Genomic DNA, 17,996 nt, shown 5'->3' on the forward strand with positions numbered 1-17,996 from the left:
CTGTCCCTCCCTGCTGCCCCGACCTCCATTCAACTTCCTGTCTGTGCACTTGGCTATATGCAGACTCCTGCAGTATTTGGCCTCTTGTGTCTGGGATGGGCCTCTTAGCAGGACGTCTTCAGGGCTCATCCTGGCACTGCCAGTCCCCTTCCTTTCCCTGGAGATGAGCCCCATTCCAGCACGTGGAGCCTCTGTGTGGTTGATCCGTTGCCTGCTAATGGGCGGCGGGCTCTCCCTCCCTGTAGGCTGCTATAAATACCACTGTAAAGTACCCCCTCTGAGTCCCTGCTGCCAATTCCTTTGAGTTGGCTCCTTGCTACTTTGTACATGTAGGGAAACTGAGGCTGGGCAGTTTGGGGCAGGGGAGTTGACTGTCCTTACGTGACATGGCATGACCTATGGCACCAGGCCAGGCAGAGCAAGAGCCCAGTTACCCACCACGGCTGAGCTCTGAGGGAAAGCGTCTTCTTCCTCCTGAGCGCCACACAGTGGAGCTCATTCTAAGTCTGCAAGAAGCGGGGTCAGAGCGCAGCTTTATCCCACTGGGTCTCTGTGCCGTCTGCCATGCAGGCAGCCCAGTGACACTCCCCAGCCACCCCCAGCCAGCAAAGCTCCCCACTACTCAGCCCCTCAGGTCTCGGCCCCAGGAGTGGCAGCCTCCTCCGGGCCCGTGTGGTATGAGGCAGCACCCTGGGCGGGGCCGGGGCTGGGGCCGGGCGCCCCGGGGGAGGATGGAGCTCAGCCTGGCACAGGTTCTCTGAGCACCAGTTTCCTCCCTGGAGGTGCCTGCCTGCCCCACCGTGCAGGGGAGTGGGGAGGGTACCCTGTAGAAGGCAGGGAGGAGTGGGGTTGAATGGGCTCCTGGACTCAGCTCGCATGCGTCGCCAGTGTCCTCGCCCGGGCAGCCTGCTGCCTCAGCGAAAGACCCTGGCTTTGGGGTGGCTCAGGAAGGTGGCCCTGCTGTGATCTGGAGACCAAGCCTCCCTGTCTTTCTGGAATAAGCCCAGAAGAGGGTTCTGTGTCGGGGAGTCAGCCCCTTGCTTCCAGTGGTCATGGGCAAGCCGCCGCCCTCCCCAGGCCTCAGTGTCCACCTACTATGGGGGTGAATCTTTGTGTGTGGGGTCCTCCCAGCTCAGACTCGCTGATTCGGGAAGGGCCGGGGCTGTCAGGCGGGGCGAGGTCTGAGCCCTCTTGTTGCTGCCCAGGCTTCCTGGAAAAGAACCGGGACACCCTGCATGGGGACATCATCCAGCTGGTCCACTCCTCCAGGAACAAGTTCATCAAACAGATCTTCCAGGCCGACGTTGCCATGGTGAGGCTTGGGGGTGCGGGCTGGGAGGGGGGCTGCAGGGTGGACAGGGCCCTTACCCTAGAGCCAACAGCTGCGGTCCAGCTCCAGGAGGGGCCTGCAGGACCCCCGTCTGGTTTTCTTGTGCTGATTGAGGGGTGCTATGGGCCGTGGGAGCAGTCAGGCCTCTGCTCACCATGGAGGTCCACCCAGGAGCAGGTCCGACCTCCAGATGTGGGAAGGGTGTGGTGTGGCATCCAGACCCTGGCACGGAGGGCAAGTGCGCCCCGCTGCCTTTCCTGATCTCCAGGGGCGGCATCCCGGCCCCTCTCCTGCTTTTCTGGTTCAGATGTAACCCGGTTCCTGTAGCTCGTCGGGAGGGCGGAGCCCTTGGCTGCTGGCCACGCAGGCTTCTCCCCGGGGCTTCTGCCCACCGCGTGGCCCTCGCCCGCGCCTCACTCGCGCTGTGGTTCCCCTTGTAGTTTCTCTGTGGGTACTCATCGGGCACTCTCCGCCAGCCAGCAGCTTCGGCCAAGGTAACAGAGCCCGGCCTGGGGCCCAGGACGGCAGGAGCGGCCTCCGCGGCGGGGCTGCGCGTTTTCTCCTTCCTTGGAGTGTGTTTTTTTGTGGAGTGCTTTGTGGAGTGGTTTTTGGCTTGGGTTTTCGAGTTGTGTGTGCCGCCAGCAGCTCAGTTTCTTCGCGGAGGAAACTGAAGAGGGCGGGACTCGGCCAGGGTGCCCGGGACTGGGGGCGGAGCCTGGACTGGGGGCGGAGCCGAGACCAGGGGCGGAACCAGGACCCAGGTCTCTGGAGCCTTCTGCCTGCAAGGAGGCGCGGGTATTCTGTGCGCTGCGCGGCTCCAACACGGGGGCGACTCAGGCCCAGGCGCTGCGCCCTGCTGGGGAGCTGGGCCTCCTTACGCCTGGAGCAGCAGCCCTGTGTCCTGACCCCACTTCAGGCGACCCAGGTCCCAGAGGTGCTGGGGACCGCTCAGCAATAGCCTGGCCCCGCCGTCCCTGCCGCCTCCCTTGTCCATTCACAGCCTCAGTCTCCTCTCTGCCTGTTGCTGTGGCTGCCAGCCCACGTGTGGCCTCCTGCTGAGCCCCTCCCCCTGCGCCCGGTGCCTCCCAGAGCAGGGAGCTGCTCTGCACAGCCACCCCTCTCCTTTGCCCGCCGATGGGCCCTGGCACTGCTTTGCCACCAAACACACACAGGCCAGTGCTGTGGCCCAGCCAGCTGACAGGTGCCGTCCCAGGCACTCAAAGGTCCTGCACCCAGGGGAGTCCCCATCTGAAGCCCACACCTGTTAGGATCCCAGCGTAGGTGAAACAGGTGTGCTGCGGACTCCCTCCACACTTCCCTCCTGTCTTGCCCCACCTGCCGCTCAGCTGGGGACTCGCTGACCCACCGTGTCTTCTCCCTGCCCCGCCTCTCTCTCCTCCCTCTTGAGAGCTCTGGGAGGCAGCCAGGGCCTCTCCATGGAGCTTCCTGTCTAAGATCCCTTGCTGGAAATTGTTGGCTAAGGAATCATGGTGAGGTCCAAGTGCAGGAGCCCGGGGTCTCCCAAAGTGACCCACTTGGGAGGGAGTTTGGGAGAGAATTGGATGCGACAGGGACAGATGTGATATGGATCACATCTCCTGGGCCCCTCTTCTGAGCCTCGCACTAAGCACTGACATCTCTCATCTCATTCACCCCCAAAGCCACCCAGTGAGTAGTTGCCATGACTCCCACTCCGTAGGTAAAACAGGGAGGCCAGGTGCATGCTCAAGGTCACACAGCTGTGACTCAACAGGGCCTGGAACTTGGGCCTTTCTCCAGGACACACTGGGAGCTGTCCAGGGGCCTACACAAGTAAGGGCTAAGTGTTCAAAGTCTTTGTGTTACTTTTTTTTTTTTTACGTAATTTTTTAAAACCTTGGGTGTCTGCAAGCATCACATTCAAGAAAGAAAAAAGGCATTGTAACTGCAGGCACCTGCTGGCTTTCCTAATGGGGTGGAAGTCAGCTTGGCTGATCGTGGAAACTGAGAGGCAGCTCCCCGAGGGGCAGTGTCCTGGCTGCAATGCGGCTGCAGGAAGGGAAGCCACCCGCCTCCCCGGAGATCGGGGCTGCCGCCCGGCACAGCTGCCCAGCCTCTCGGTGTCCCCCCTTCCACTCCTGGGGTGCCTCCCCAGGGGGCTGCACAGCCACGAGGAGGGCAGGTGGCCCGGAGTCCTGTCCACGCCGGTCATGTATCTAGTCATGGCCCTGGCCCCGGGTCTGCAGGACGCCTGTTCTCCATGTACCTGGCCTTCTCCTGCCTGTGGCTTCCCAGGCGTCTCCCCTCAGATCCCGTGCAGAGCCACTTAACCTTGGCCTTGGGACACTGCCATCTTCAGCCCATCCCCAGACATCTGCCGATTGTCCCCAACAGCACGACTGTCAGGGAGGCCTCAGAGAAAGGAAAGCAAGACAGAGACCCAGAGGGCCGTGTGTGAGAGCGGACCCGCCCCCCGCCCCAGGGTTCCTGTGCGCTCATTCACCCGCGCATTCCACCTGCAAGTATTTACCCAGTGCCCAGTCTGTGCAGGCTGCTCTAGGTTCCGGGGAGCGGCAGTGAATAAAGAGGAAAGTCTCTTTCCCCAAGAAATTTGTGTTCTAGCAGAAGGGGAGCGGTCAGAGGCAGGCAGTAAGCGCACACAACCCTGTGCCCCCTGGTGGTAGGCGGCATGGAGACAGACGAGGGAGGAGGACTGTGGGGGCGGGAGGGGCGCTATTTTGAGTCAAGGTCAGGAGAGGCCTTGCTGAGAAGCCGGCAAGGAGGGAAGGATGCCAGCTGCCAGCCACCTGCCGTCGGGAGGAAGGGCTTTGCAAGGGCAGGGGCAGCATGTGCAAAAGCCCTGGGGTGTGCGCGGGAGCCCGAGCCTTTCTGATGCGTCCTAGGCAGGGCCAGGAGGCTGCGGAGGCTGGCAGGGAGGGACGGACGGAGAGGGCACAGAGGGCCCGGGAGCACGCCTGTGGGGTACCGTGGATATTTCCTGCACAGTGGACTGGGGCGGGGCGGAAGTCGGGGGAGACCCTCGCCCAGCTGCTGTGTTGGTTGGGGGCGGGGCGGTCCGGTCTGGAGGTCAGTGCAGTAGTCTGAGAGCAAGGCTGGGGCTTGGGCACAGCTCGTAGTGAGGGGAGTGGTGACGGGGGGTCTGGGTCTGGGGTTCGCAGGTGGAGCCAGTGAGACCTGTGGATGCGGTGACGAGAAGGGGAGGCGCAGGGGGAGCTGTCTAGATTCCTGACCCGAGCCATCTGAGCCCCCGCTGACACCAGGACGCTCACGGTCAACGTGTTGTCACTGTTCCCTGCCACGGGCCCTGGCAGCTCAGCTGGCAGTAAGGCTCCTGTGGCTCAGCCAGGGAGACAGGGAAGGGAGCCACGAAGCCACAGAAAGTGGGGGATGTGTGTATGTGTAGTGTGTGTGTGCTGTGTTATGTGTGATGTACGTGGCGTGCGCTCTGTGCACACAGGTGTGTGTAGCTTATGTGCTGTGGTGTGCATGCTGTGTTATGTAGGTAGTATGCACTCAGGTGTGTGTCACAGTGTGTGTGTGGCATACATGCTGTGTGTTACATGTGATGTGTGTGGTATGGGTTGTGTGTGATCTGTGTGTCTGTAGTATGTGCGTACTGTGGTATGTGTGTTGTCTGCAGTGTGTGTTACGTGTGATTTGTGTGTGTGCTCTGTGCACAGGTGTGCGTGTGTGTAGACATGTGTACCTGCTCACAGCAGGAGCTCTAACCCAGGCTGGTGTCACCCAACCTAGACAGCTCCCTTCCATGCGAGGGGCCATCCAGGACTGTGCGGGGTCAGGTGTAGGGGCAACCCTGGGGGCCTGGATCTGGTCATTCCCCACCCTATTGAAAACATCCCCAGGCTCCCTGGACAAAATCCTAGAACATGCTCCAAATCAATGGCAGTGGAAAGAGCGGCTCTTGCGGGCGAGCCGGCATTCGCGGTCTCTGGGCAGGTTTCCCTGCGTCCGGGCGGCAGATTGTTTGAACTTGCTATGGGTTACACACTTGTGCTCCTGGCCAAATACCTCACGTGTGTGCCCCTGCATCGCTGGTATTTATTGCTATAAGGTATCGGATGAAATTAGCACTGTAAAACTCTACAGTCTTAACAACGATAATGGAATTTGCGTTAGAAATTCTCACCCACGCGGGAGCCGCCGGGAAGTGGTGACATGAGCAGGCACTGGAGCAGAACCAGGGCTCTGTGTCCCCTTTCCCTTCCTCTCTGGTTGCTCTTAGGTCTACCCCAGCCCCCTCCCATCACAGGACTCGGGAGACCCTGGGCCAGCACAGGCTGCCCCTGTGCACAGCGCCCCCAGCACTGGAGCCAGCCAGCTCCTGTGCCTTCTTAGGCGGATTACCTGCCCCACCCCCACTGCTGAGGCTGCTAATCCCGGGCTTCCTGGGCTGCTGTTTACTGAGACCCCCTCTGACCTCTGGTCCGCTCCCTGCCCCATCCATTCAGAAAACCAAGGCTCAGGGTTTAGGGACCTTCCCAAGGTCACAGGCTCAGAAGTGGCAGGTCTGCCTCATGCCTGTCTCTAGGGTTGACCCCCATGTCCTGAGGCCACCCCTTGACACAGGGAGGGGGACAAGCCTCAGAGAGGCTGTGCCTTATCCAGAATCCCCCAGCACACCAGGCGACAACCAGACTCCTGAGAACCCCATAGTGCAGAGCCCCTCCTGCCTGGTTCATTTCCTCCTTGTCCGGAGATGAGGGCTGGGCAGGTCCTGGGAGGCTTCCTGGAGGGGGCGTGCAGGGTCGAAGCTGCAGCCCAAACTAGGGGGCGTTCCAGGAACACTGAGTGCCTGGCCTACCCCTCAGGCCCGGGGCAGCTGCTGGGAGGGCTGGAGGGTGGGGGGGGGGGGGCGCGGCACAGCCCCTCCCACTGCCGCTGTCTGCCTGTCCTCCCAGGGTGCCGAGACCAGGAAGCGCTCGCCCACACTCAGCAGCCAGTTCAAGCGCTCGCTGGAGCTGCTGATGCGCACGCTGGGCGCCTGCCAGCCCTTCTTCGTGCGCTGCATCAAGCCCAATGAATTTAAGAAGCCCATGGTGAGTGGCTGTCCGGGGCGGGGGGATGGGGGCTCCCCTGAGCGGGCGGATAATACAGAGCCCGCGATTGCCTGGAGGCAGCAGGTGCGCGGGAAAGAGCCTCGACTCGGCAGGGCTCGGTGCAGGCTCCCAGCCTGGCCGATGGCCGACCTGCCGGGTGACGGTGGGCAAGTCACTTGCTCTTCTGACGCGGGCCCCTCAGGCCTCCCTCCCGGGATGTTTTGTGCGGTCACACCTGCACACCATCTGAGACCTCGAGTGCGCGGTAAATGGCAGTCATGATTCTGGCTGTGGCCCCTCTTCTTCTTTAGCCCGGCTCTACCCCCTGCCTCCTCCGGGAAGCCTCCTGGGATTGCTCTGAGTCCTTGGGCATGTCCTCGTTTGTTGAGCCCTCTCTGTGTGCTGGGCACAGGCGGGACGGTCCACAGCCTCAGTGAACCTTTGCACATTACCCGTGAGGGAGGCGCTGTGGTGGGGACCCTGGAGCACAGAGGCTACAGTCAGGGAAGCTAAGGGGCCCTCTCCGTGCGTTTGTCCACAGCACAGGCTGTGGGAGGTGTTGTGTGCCCAGAGGCCTGCAGGGCGGCCCCGGGAGAAGCCAGGGGTCCAGGGAGGGAAGGAAGGAAGGAAGGAGGCCGGGGAAAGTGGAGCAGAGGGAGAGGAAACGGGCTGCGGAAGCCGGCTGTCCACACGCGCCCTCCCGCCCGCCGTCCCCTGCCAGGAAAACGTTCCCGGAGTGGGGGAGCCTGTTTACCCAGGCCTCGGACCTGGAGCAGCCGGAGAACCTCAGGGGGCCTCGGCTGCTATCCCTCTCGTGCGGGGGCTGCAGGCGGGCGGAGGCTGTCTCCCCTGCTCTGAGATCTGAGATCGCTCCGGAACCCCCTCTCTCGGCCCAGACCGCAGCATCTGTGGTCCGGGCTTTGGTGGTGGCATCTCTACAGTCTCCTGCCTCCCCTCTTGTCCCTCCCCATGCTGGTGACATCATTCTCGGATGCAGAGCTGACCTGGTCTCGCCCTGACCCATAGCTTCTCCTATTCCTGTCTCCCTGGGCTGGGTGCCCTTTTGGCCTCCGAGGCCCTACAGCCGGCACCTGCCCTCTGCTGTCTTTTACATGCGCCCTGGAGGCTGGCCCTGCCCTGCAGCCAGCCAAAAACACTGCAAGAGCAGCCAGGACAGGGTCTCTGCACAGGAGTTGACCCACGGCTGGCTCCCCCATGCTCCCCAGGCACACAGCTCTGCCACCGGGAGGTCCTCCTGTCGTTCTGCTGTGTGGCTTTGGCCTCTTTGGGTTTTTGTCTGGGGCTGATCCCTTGTAGAGCAGGCCTGGCTTCCCAGCAGGAGCCTGGGCCCTGACGCGCTTGGCTCTGTGACCGGCAGCTGTTTGACAGACACCTGTGCGTGCGCCAGCTGCGCTACTCGGGCATGATGGAGACCATCCGGATCCGCCGGGCCGGCTACCCCATCCGCTACAGCTTCGTGGAGTTCGTGGAGCGCTATCGTGTGCTGCTGCCTGGCGTGAAGCCGGCCTACAAGCAGGTGCCCCCGGGCGCAGAGACAGCAGGGCAGGCTCCTGGGGACAGTGGGCTGGCCACGACACCTGCTCAGCCTCTCAGGTGCTGCCTGGGAGACAGGGGGCCGAGCTGCAGGACCCCTCCAGAGGCTCCTCCCACATAGGGGTTGGGGGTGAGGCGAGGAGTCACCCGGATGAAGTAAGGACAGAGTGGGGCGGTGGGGGGGGGGGCAAGGGGAGGGCTCACCAGGGTCAGTGAAGCAGGAGCAGAGCTGGTGTGGGGGTCCCATCTCCTGGCCTTCAGAGGGACACCTGGGGGCTTCCCGTGGATGAGGCCACCCGTGCCCTTGTGTCCCTGCAGGGCGACCTCCGGGGGACATGCCAGCGCATGGCTGAGGCCGTGCTGGGCACCCACGATGATTGGCAGATCGGCAAGACCAAGATCTTCCTGAAGGTGAGCGCAGCCTCTGGCCCCGGCTGCTGGGGGCTGTGAGAAGCAGCTGGGGCAGCAGAAGGGTCCCGTGCTCCTTCCTGCTGGCCTCTGGGGGCGGGGGGAGCTTGGCATCAGAGACCATGTTGACCTGGGGCGGGGCCACAGCACTGGCCGTGGGTTAGAGACGGAAGCTCAAGGTGGGCTGTCCCAGGCCCCCCGCAGGGAGGCCTGCGCTGAAATCCCACAGGTCCCTGCGACGTGTGACGGGCAGGCCACTGGCCCTTTCTGGGCCTCCTCTCTTACCATCTGTGAAATGGGCTGGGCCGGAGCGGGGCAGCTGGAGTATGTCAGCTCCCTTCCTGTGGCTTCCTGCCAGGCCGCTGTCAGCGGGGTCCCACTGTCCCTCCTCAGCCCTGGCCGCCCTGAGCTGGGAGAGGGGAGTGGGAAGCTGGGCGGCAGGGAGTCACGGCCTTGGACAGCTCGCTGGAAGCTGTGGTGGCGGGGCAGCTGCGGCGGGGACAGTGTGGACTTCCCTGTTTCCATTTCCGCTGTGCTAGATTTCTGGCTGTGCGGTGGGGGCAGGGCAGGGCTGGGCTCTGGTGTGGGGGTGGGGCGGGGCACAGCTGGGAGGAGAGGGAAAGGAGGACCAGCCCCCAACCCAAGGGGTCCGGGCTCCAGGATACCTCCCCTCTGCCTCTCCGCCAGTCTCATGGAGCCCTGCTTTCTCACTGGAAGAAGCGCTGTGCATGTCTGTGTGGCAGCCCCCCCACCCCAGCCAGGGGCCTCGCCTCCGTGAGCCCCCACCCCCACCCCAGCCAGGGCCTCACCTCGTGAGCCCCCACCCCCACCCCAGCCAGGGCCTTGCCTCTGTGAGCCCCCACCCCCATCCCAGCCTGAGGTAGCAGGTGTTGTGCCCCTGGACAGGCGTGGAGGCAGGGAGCCACCTGGCCTGGGCCGCCTGGGCAGAGGGCAGGCAGGGGCCAGTCAGGCACTGGTTGCCAGGATCCCTGAGGGAGCGCATTGCCCTGCCCGCCCACTCTGGCTCTTCAGAACTGGGCCATGGTCCCAGGCTCACTCATTCATTCAGAAAGCCCGGGCTGAGCCGCTGTGGGCACCGGGCGGACAGCTCCCTCCCCGATGAAACCCTAGGCTCTCCGAGGGCAGGGGGCTGCCTACAGGAGTCTGCTGCTGGCCCCTGGAGACGGGAAGTGTTGCCCCTCTGCACTAATGATTAGGGCCGGGGGGCTGGGAAGTCTGCGGGCCCGAATCGTGCAGGGCCTTGAGTGCCAGGGCAAGCAGCCCAGGCTGGACCAGAAACCGTTCCGAGTGGCTGTGAGGTTGGTTTGTGGGACAGACCCGCCGGCTGGGGTGCAGGGGAACCAGGGGGATTTCCAAGGAGGCTGTGCCGAGATTCTGCAGAGAAAGGCAGTGGCCTGGCCCAGGTCTGCGGCTGTGGGAGGCTGCCCGCCGCATGGGAGCCCTGGGCCTGGGCGCCGGGTGAGGGAGGAGAGGCCTTGCGGGGGCAGAGCCCGGGGGCCCTGGGTGGGGGAGACCTGGGTGGGCCGCTGCTCAGGAGCTCCGCCTTCCAGGACCACCACGACATGCTGCTGGAGGTGGAGCGGGACAAGGCCATCACCGACAGAGTCATCCTGCTCCAGAAGGTGATCCGGGGCTTCAAGGACAGGTGCGTGCCTCCGCCCACAGGGGTGCGCATGCCTGTGCGCATGTGCCGGTCGCGCCTTTGCCCCGCTGCGAGAACACTGGAAGTAGACACGTGCAGCCACGAGCAGCATCCGCACCGCCTGGCACACACGGAGGAACGCGCATACACGCCTAACACCGACCTGCTGCGCCGTGTGAGCCGAGCATCGGCGTGCGCCAGACACACAGGGCCGCTCTCGGTTCACCTCGGGCCGATGAATTCCCCAGAGAGGAAATCAGATTGTATACATCACAGTTTGTTCCGTCGTCTATGGAAGGGACACAGTACATCTGTGATGATTCATAAATGGGAGGGTTGCAGAGTGTGACGCGGGCGCCAGCCCCTCCGGCGGGTTAGCCTGTCGCCCCGCCCCTCCACCGCGGCTCGCGGGCCGATGCGTGCGTGCCCCGCCTCTCACAGGCACCCCGAAGTGTCCCTCCTTCACCCCCTCTTTCCTCTGACCTGCTGTGACTGACCCCGCTGTGTGGTGTGAGGTCGAACGTGCCTGTTATGCTGGAGAAGCAGCCTACTGTGTGCAGGGGAGCAGCACTGCCCTCACGCGGTGCCCGTGGGTCACTCGGGGCTCCACTCCCAACCTCAGCAAGTCTCCGTTTCCTGCCCTGCAGAATGAGGAAGTCAGACCGCCCAGAGGTTTTCATCGTTGGTGGCACTCGCCTTACCCATTTGCACACACGGCTTTATTCAACAAATACCTTTGGAAGGTCTCCCTTAAGGAGCTATGTGTGTGGCGAGGCTGTGCATCAGGCGTTAGTCTACCCATCTCACAGATGGGGAAGCTGAGGCGCAGTGCCTTGCCCGAGATCACTCAGCCCAGGAGTCACAAAGCTGGGACTCAGGGAGCCCGTGGCCTCCCAAGCCTGCCTGTCTACCAGCTGCCTGAGGGCACAGCTCTGCCTCTCACCTGCATCGCGACCGCTGTTGCAGGTCCAACTTCCTGAAGCTGAAGAACGCGGCCACGCTCATCCAGAGACACTGGCGAGGCCACACCTGCCGGAGGAACTACGAGCTGGTGAGCCTCGCCCGCGCTCCTCCCCACGCCAGGCCTTCGGACCCGGTCTTGTTGCCGGGGCAGCAGCCTAGCCAGACCCGGGGTGGTCTCCTGCCGCTGCCCCCGCTGGCCCCTACCTCCCGCCAGCCCAAAGTCCAGCTCTGGCTCCTGTGGCTCGCTGTGCTTCTGGAATGTGTTGGTGGGTCCTGGACAGACCGGGGCTCTGAGGGGACCCAGGGGGGCTGCGAATGGCCGGCTCCTCTGGGCCTCTGCAGAGCAACTGGGCTACAACCCGGCGTGGGGGTGTGCAGGAGGGAGAGCAGTGGACTGCAGCTCCCGGCCTGTGCCGAGCTCCTACAGGGGCTGCCCCCGAGGGAAAGGCTTTGCTCTGGAGAAGACAGCAGATTAAGGGGTGGGGGGGGGAGGGCATCAGAGGGAGACCGAGCTGCACCTTAGGGACGCCAGCGCCGGAGCCCCTGCAGGTGCGGAGAGTCTGCGGGGAGGGTGATGGGCTCTGAGCACGCGCCGCTGTCCCTGCAGATGCGCCTGGGCTTCCTGCGGCTGCAGGCCCTGCACCGCGCCCGGAAGCTGCAGCAGCAGTACCACCTGGCGCGCCGGCGCATCATCCAGTTCCAGGCCCGCTGCCGCGCCTACCTGGTGCGCAAGGCCTTCCGCCACCGCCTCTGGGCTGTGCTCACCGTGCAGGCCTACGCCCGGGGCATGATCGCCCGCAGGCTGCATCGGCGTCTCAGGGCCGAGGTGAGGGGCCGAGCGTGGGAGGGGAGCGGGGTCACCCCGGCTTGGGCCTGCTCTGGGGAAGCCTCAAGCCAGGCAGAGGCACCCTCTGGGCCTCCCCAGCGCTCCAGGAGTCTTTGGGAGGCCAAGGGGAGCCCCTCTGGCTTTGCGGTCAACAGGCAGTGAGACTGTCTGGAACTTGGGGTGGGGCCGGCGGAGGGGGGTGGAACCCTGTGACATCCAAGCGGCCCTTTTCCCTAGTACCTGCGACGCCTCGAGGCTGAGAAGATGCGGCTGGCGGAGGAGGAGAAGCTGCGGAAGGAGATGAGTGCCAAGAGGGCCAAGGAGGAGGCAGAACGCAAGCACCAGGTGAGCCCCCTCGTGCCCACTGCGCTGCACCTGCCTGTGCCTAGTCGCCCAGGTGTCCACCCAGACCTGCTCCCAGGGGCCTGGGCCGGCCCTGCAGGCAGGACGAGTGCGTGGCTGCAGGCCGAGAGGAGTCAGGCCCCCTGACATGGCTTCCCACTGGGGGATGACGCCCAGATCAGAGGCCTCAGCCTAGGGAGAGGACCAGGGGCTGCCCTGCTCTGGCTACTGAATCCACGAAACGTGGCTCATCCAGGCGACGGACGCAGTCCTCTAAGTGTAAGATGCGCGCTGGGGTTTGAAGACTGCTGGGCCAACAGAGCATCAGAAACATCAGTGTTTTATCATAATATTACTTACATGTTAAAATAGCGTTTGGGAAATGATGAGCTAAAATATACCACTGGGGCGGGCGTTTGCTCCGGCAATAGCCCGGATGTCTGTTGAGGTGCCCGCATCCCACATTGCAATGCCCGGGTTTGATGCTCAACTCCAGCTCCCGACCGCAGCTTCCCTTCAGAGGCCACTCTGGGAGGCGACAGTGACGGCGCAAGCACTTGAGTCCCTCCCACCCACGTAGGAGACCCAGAGTGAGTTCCAAGCTCCTGGCTTTGACCTTGGCCTGCGGCTGTCGAGAACAGAGGGAATCAATCTCTCTCTCTCTCTCTCTCAAATAACTAATGTTTAAAAAGTCAGTCACCAAAGTTAACCTCGTCTGTTGCTTTTTGCTCTTTAGTGCGTGGCTTATATCCTGTTTCTACTGGGTAATGCTGGTGTAGCGCCTCGAGCTCACAGCTGTGGGCCTGGGGAGTGTAGAGGGCAGGCTTCCTGGAGGAGGTGGCTCCCAGCTGAGCCCTGAAGGGCAGGCAGGCTCCCTATGGCCCAGAGATGCTGGACACCCATGTGATTGGGCTGCGAAGGCCAAGCTGAGTGTGGCCCAAGGCGGGGACGTGCAGAGCCTGGTTCCGCAGGGCCCAGTGGAGTTGGGACTGAGGCCCTGGCTGCCGCAGGGGTGCTCTTGGGCGCCCCGGGAAGGCCTGTGCCCCGAGGCTGTGGCACCGGCTGCTGCCCTGGCTCCTCTGTACCCCCGCCTCCAGGAGCGCCTGGCTCAGCTGGCGCGGGAGGACGCTGAGCGCGAGCTGAGGGAGAAGGAGGAGGCCCGGAGGAAGAAGGAGCTCCTGGAGCAGACGGAGAGGGCCCGGCACGAGCCCGTCAATCACTCGGACATGGTGGACAAGATGTTCGGCTTCCTGGGGACGTCGGGCGGCCTGCCAGGCCAGGAGGGCCAGGCGCCCAGTGGCTTTGAGGTACCAGGCTGCGGGCAGGGTTCCCTGCGCACCCCCGTGTGACGAGCGCCCCCTCCTTGGCGGCCCTTTGCACTAAGTCCACCCAGAGCCCGAGATCCAAAATGGGGCTGGGGGCCACAGGCCATTATGTGACCTTGGGGCATCACCGTCCCTTCCCAAGGCCCCTCTCAACCGTGAGCCGTTCACCGCCTGAGCACCTGCTGTGGCCTGGGCCTGCCTGGCGGAGGGCAGGACAGCATCCTGGAGGAAGAGCTGCCCCTGCACGCTCAGGCTGGGAGCAGCAGTCCTGCCCCGAGTCCGCCCCAGGCCCCCTCGCCTGCCGGGCCAGGCCCCGTGGCAGGAAACCGTCTGTGTCCGCCAGGACCTGGAGCGAGGGCGGCGGACGATGGTGGAGGAGGACGTGGACGCGGCCCTGCCCCTGCCTGATGAGGACGAGGAGGACCTCTCCGAGTACAAGTTCGCCAAGTTTGCCGCCACCTACTTCCAGGGCACAGCCACACACTCCTACACCCGGCGGCCGCTCAAACAGCCGCTGCTCTTCCACGATGACGAAGGCGACCAGCTGGTGAGGCTGCCTCGAGGGTCCCTGCTGTCGGGCGGTGGCGGTGGATGCCGGGGTGCTGGGTCCTGGCGGGCAGGCTGTGGGTCTTGCTGTGATCCTCACCCTGGCACCCAGCCATGACCATGACCGTGACCGTGTGGGAGGCCTTTCTGCAGCCAGCCTCTCCCCACCCCCCAACCTGATTTGAGGGCCGCAGCGCCTCTGTCTGTCTGACCTTCTGATCAGCGCACCCTGTCCCCAGGCAGCCCTGGCGGTCTGGGTCACCGTGCTGCGCTTCATGGGGGACCTCCCTGAGCCCAAGTACCACACGGCCATGAGCGACGGCAGCGAGAAGATCCCCGTGATGACCAAGATTTACGAGACCCTGGGCAGGAAGACGTATAAGAGGGAGCTGCAGGCCCTGCAGGGCGAGGGCGAGGTGAGGCCCAAGTCCCGGCCCACAGCCCCCAGGCCGAGGCGGCGGCTCTGCCGGCAGAGGGTGCTGTGGTCCACCTATGCCTCGGCACCCCCAGCCCTCCCCCGAGTGCGTGGACGTTTTGCAAGCTGTGAGGTGTCCACCAAAACGGAAGGGTGGCGTGGCGCAGCAGGCAGGGGCGGCTCCCATATTGCCTCGCTCCTCGGGAGGCCTCGGGCAGCTCACTATGCGGCTCAGAGTCTGTTTTCCCATCTGCCAGTGGGTGGGGTGACGTGGCGTGGCAGTGGCTCCCTGGGACTTAGCGAGCAGGCGTGCTGGCCCCTGGCTCCTGCCACTCACCTGCCCTGAATCTTGGTGCCGCAGGCCCCGCTCCCCGAGGGGCAGAAGAAGAGCAGCAGTGTGAGACACAAGCTGGTGCACTTGACCCTGAAGAAGAAGTCCAAACTCACCGAGGAGGTGAGGGCAGACTGGGGGCCGGCGGCCCGGGGGGCCAGGCCAGGGGCTGGATGCACGGAGGACCTCAGGGGCAGCAGTGGACCTCAGGGCTCCCTGCTGACGGGGGACAGGAGAGCGTGGCGGGGTGGCAGGCAGGAGTGAGTGAAGAGGGCTGGGGTCGGGAGGGCTTCCCAGAGGAGGGCGCCTACAGCGGTGAGAGGGAGGAGTGGCGTGGGGGCGGTGGAAGTTGGGGATCTCAGAGGGACACAGACCGAGGCCCCCACGTTCGCGCTCACCAGCCCCTCTGCCTGAATCCTGCCTTCCTCTCTCTCTGCCTGGGGTTCAGCCCTATTTTTTTTTTTTAACTCAATGGTAATGTTCTTTTTGTTTTATAATAGCCACACGTTACATCATGTCTTCTGCTCAGAACGCACCAAGGGCTGTCCATTTCCCTCAACGTAAAATCCGCAGTGCTTACGGGGCCTTTCAAGATACGGCCCTCTGTTGTCTGATTTCCTGTCCCGTGAGCCAGCTCCTTGCACACAATTTTCTGACTTCCCTGATAGGCTTAGACACACCATGAGCTCTCATCGCAGGGCTGCTGCTCTGTTTCCCTGGCTCTGCCTCTGTCCCCACCTAGGTGCAAATCCAGCCTTGCAGCTGTGTGGCCTCGGATTTGAATCCCAGCTCTCAGTATCTGAGGCTCCCGGAGGCAGACGATGCCCACTCCACGGGGGTCTGGGGGAGGGTGCAGGATGGCAGCTGTGGTGCCGGAGAGGCGGGAGCCCTCCTATGGCGCTGCCCGCAGGGCGCACTCTCACTAGCCCTGCATCTCCCAGGCAGAGCAGTGGCGGGGGTATGTGGTGTGGAGGAGCTTCAGCCACTGACTGAGGTGGCGCCCAGCTATTGCGCCCCATGTGGGGTCTGCACAGTTGCGGGTGATGACTATGGCAGCGCTCGGTGCACTTTGGAGCCCAGCTCTCTGCCTCTCCTGGGCTTCTGCTCTCTGTGGAGCGGGCAGACTTGAGTCCGGGGACCATAGCTGCAGAGGGAGCGCCCCGCACTCCATCTGCCCAGTCAAGCCCGCCCCTGCCTGTGGCGCAGGTGACCAAGAGGCTGCATGACGGGGAGCCCACGGTGCGCGGCAACAGCATGCTGGAGGACCGGCCCACCTCCAACCTCGAGAAGCTGCACTTCATCATCGGCAATGGCCTCCTGCGGCCGGCGCTCCGGTCAGTGCCAAGGGCGAGCGCAGAGCGGGCCTCGGCACCAGGGCTCTCCGCTTCCGGGGCGGGGCCTGAAAGCTGTCAGTGGCTGAGCAGTGGTGCCATCACCTTCACAACAGATTAATCCGAACAGGGATGGTTTGGCTCTATTGGGAGCTGAGCTGGTTAGATGACCTTGGTTGAACCCTTTCCCCTCCCTCTGCCTCCATTTCCTTGTCTGGAAAGGGGTGGTGTTGGTGGTGGCTACCCCTTGGGGTGTGGGAAGGTAAAACCCAGAGCTGGGCATAACACATGAACTGGCTCCCAGTGGGCAGACAGCAGTCGAATCACATCTCCTGCTCTGTCACTGTGGTCACCAGCTCACTGGAGCAGTCCAGTTGTCACTGCTGAGAGCACATGACAGGTCTGTTAGGAGAGCTGAACCCACGTCCTTGTGTGTGCTGCTGGGAGGACGGCAGAGGGCTTCCTTTCCCTGATGGAAAAGCTGAGCTGCAAAGTGGGGAAGAAGTGCCTTGGGCACTGGGCCTCCCAGCCCTCCTGCCTTCCAGCTGGGCCTCCTTCCACTGCTCCCTTCCCATTGTCGCCACCCAGCTGGCACTTGTAGGAGCACAGGGCTGGGAGCCAGAGGCTAGGGTGTTGCCTCCCCGAGGGACCACAGCCAGTCTCTCCTTTCTCTCAGCCTCCGGCTGCCCAGCAGCATCTCACTGGTGCAGCCGGGAGATGGAAAAACACTTCCCAGCTGAATTCCTTTTACTCCAGGGCAGCTTTTTGCTCTGGGTGTTTGGGCTTCTTGCTTTCTGGATATGAAAATTACTTGCTTTATGAAATGATGGGGGAGAGTGGGCAGAGTGTGTGTGTTTTAAATATTCTGAGTTTTGTCATAAGTTGGCAACCTCCAGACTCGCTTAGAAATTGTCCCACAAAGTCTCAAAACTGGGGAGCCAGTGAAGTGGATCATCCCTCCTTCCCCTAGGGAGGAGGGTGTGGCAGTGCCCCCTGGTGGTCACTGCATCCTCATGGCGATGCCTGGCAACAAACACAACAGCTGCAGCCAGTATTCTTTTTAAGATCTATTTATTAATCTGAAGGCAGAGTTACAGACAGGTACAGGCAGGGTGGGGGGGAGAGGGAGGTCTTCCATCCGATGGTTTACTCCCCAGATGGCCGCAATGGCTGGAGCTACACTGACTGAAGCCAGGAGCCAGGAGCTTCTTCTGGGTCTCCCATGTGGGTGCAGGGGCCCAAGGACTTGGGCCATCCTCCACTGCTTCCCCAGGCCATAGCAGAGGGCTGGATGGGAAGTGGACTTGAACTGGCACCCATACGGGATGCCAGCACTGCAGGCGGCAGCTTTACCCACTATGCCAGAGCACCGCCCCATGCAGCCAGTATGCTTGAAGGTTTGCTGTGCTAGGTGCTGCATACGCAATGGCTCATTTTTCTTTCATGGTAATGATGTAAAGAGCCCTTTAAAATTAATATGAAACAAAAGATTACCTTCATTGCTGCCATTTCATGATAGAATTAATACTCAGCCACTGAAGTATTCCAGTGTTACAGAAACAAGACAAGAGGCAGAGCCCCTCCTGGTCCCACCCCCAGAGACACTCCTGGATGCTTTTCTCATCTCTGCTTTTCCAGCTGCAATCGGTAGACACTGCACCTGCTGCCCTTACTGTGGGCTGGGGTCAGAGACGTTCGCTCGCCTGGGCCACCCAGCCGGTCAGGGCTGAGACAGGGACAAGCCTGTGCTTCTCCTCAGTGTGGTCACCAGTGGCTGCAGCCATTGTGCCCAGAGCAGGACACATGCCACCCTCTGGGTGTTGGGGCCCTGGCCTTGGAATCTGCCCTGGGGTTAGGAAGGGGCTTCCTTCCTCTCTCTAAAGCAAGATCCTCCTTTGAGGCTCA

At 62.9% G+C, this 17,996-nt stretch overlaps 1 protein-coding gene across 3 annotated transcripts in view; it reads left to right on the forward strand.

Annotated features, from left to right (window-relative positions):
• Window positions 1-17,996, forward strand: part of MYO7A (myosin VIIA) — a 67,582-nt gene that overhangs the window by 30,893 nt on the left and 18,693 nt on the right. For all 3 annotated transcript variants that reach the window (XM_070075774.2, XM_051850518.3, XM_051850537.3), the window contains 13 exons: window positions 1,206-1,312; window positions 6,250-6,387; window positions 7,766-7,924; window positions 8,260-8,352; window positions 9,921-10,015; window positions 10,979-11,063; window positions 11,583-11,801; window positions 12,039-12,146; window positions 13,241-13,450; window positions 13,812-14,015; window positions 14,254-14,430; window positions 14,791-14,883; window positions 15,967-16,094. In XM_070075774.2, coding sequence (XP_069931875.2) covers window positions 1,206-1,312; window positions 6,250-6,387; window positions 7,766-7,924; window positions 8,260-8,352; window positions 9,921-10,015; window positions 10,979-11,063; window positions 11,583-11,801; window positions 12,039-12,146; window positions 13,241-13,450; window positions 13,812-14,015; window positions 14,254-14,430; window positions 14,791-14,883; window positions 15,967-16,094 — 1,816 coding nt within the window. The remainder of the gene's footprint in view (window positions 1-1,205; window positions 1,313-6,249; window positions 6,388-7,765; window positions 7,925-8,259; window positions 8,353-9,920; window positions 10,016-10,978; window positions 11,064-11,582; window positions 11,802-12,038; window positions 12,147-13,240; window positions 13,451-13,811; window positions 14,016-14,253; window positions 14,431-14,790; window positions 14,884-15,966; window positions 16,095-17,996) is intronic.

The sequence above is a fragment of the Oryctolagus cuniculus genome, chromosome 1 (assembly GCF_051225735.1).
Source record: "Oryctolagus cuniculus isolate XC-2025 breed Fujian yellow rabbit chromosome 1, ASM5122573v1, whole genome shotgun sequence".
NCBI lineage: Eukaryota > Metazoa > Chordata > Mammalia > Lagomorpha > Leporidae > Oryctolagus > Oryctolagus cuniculus.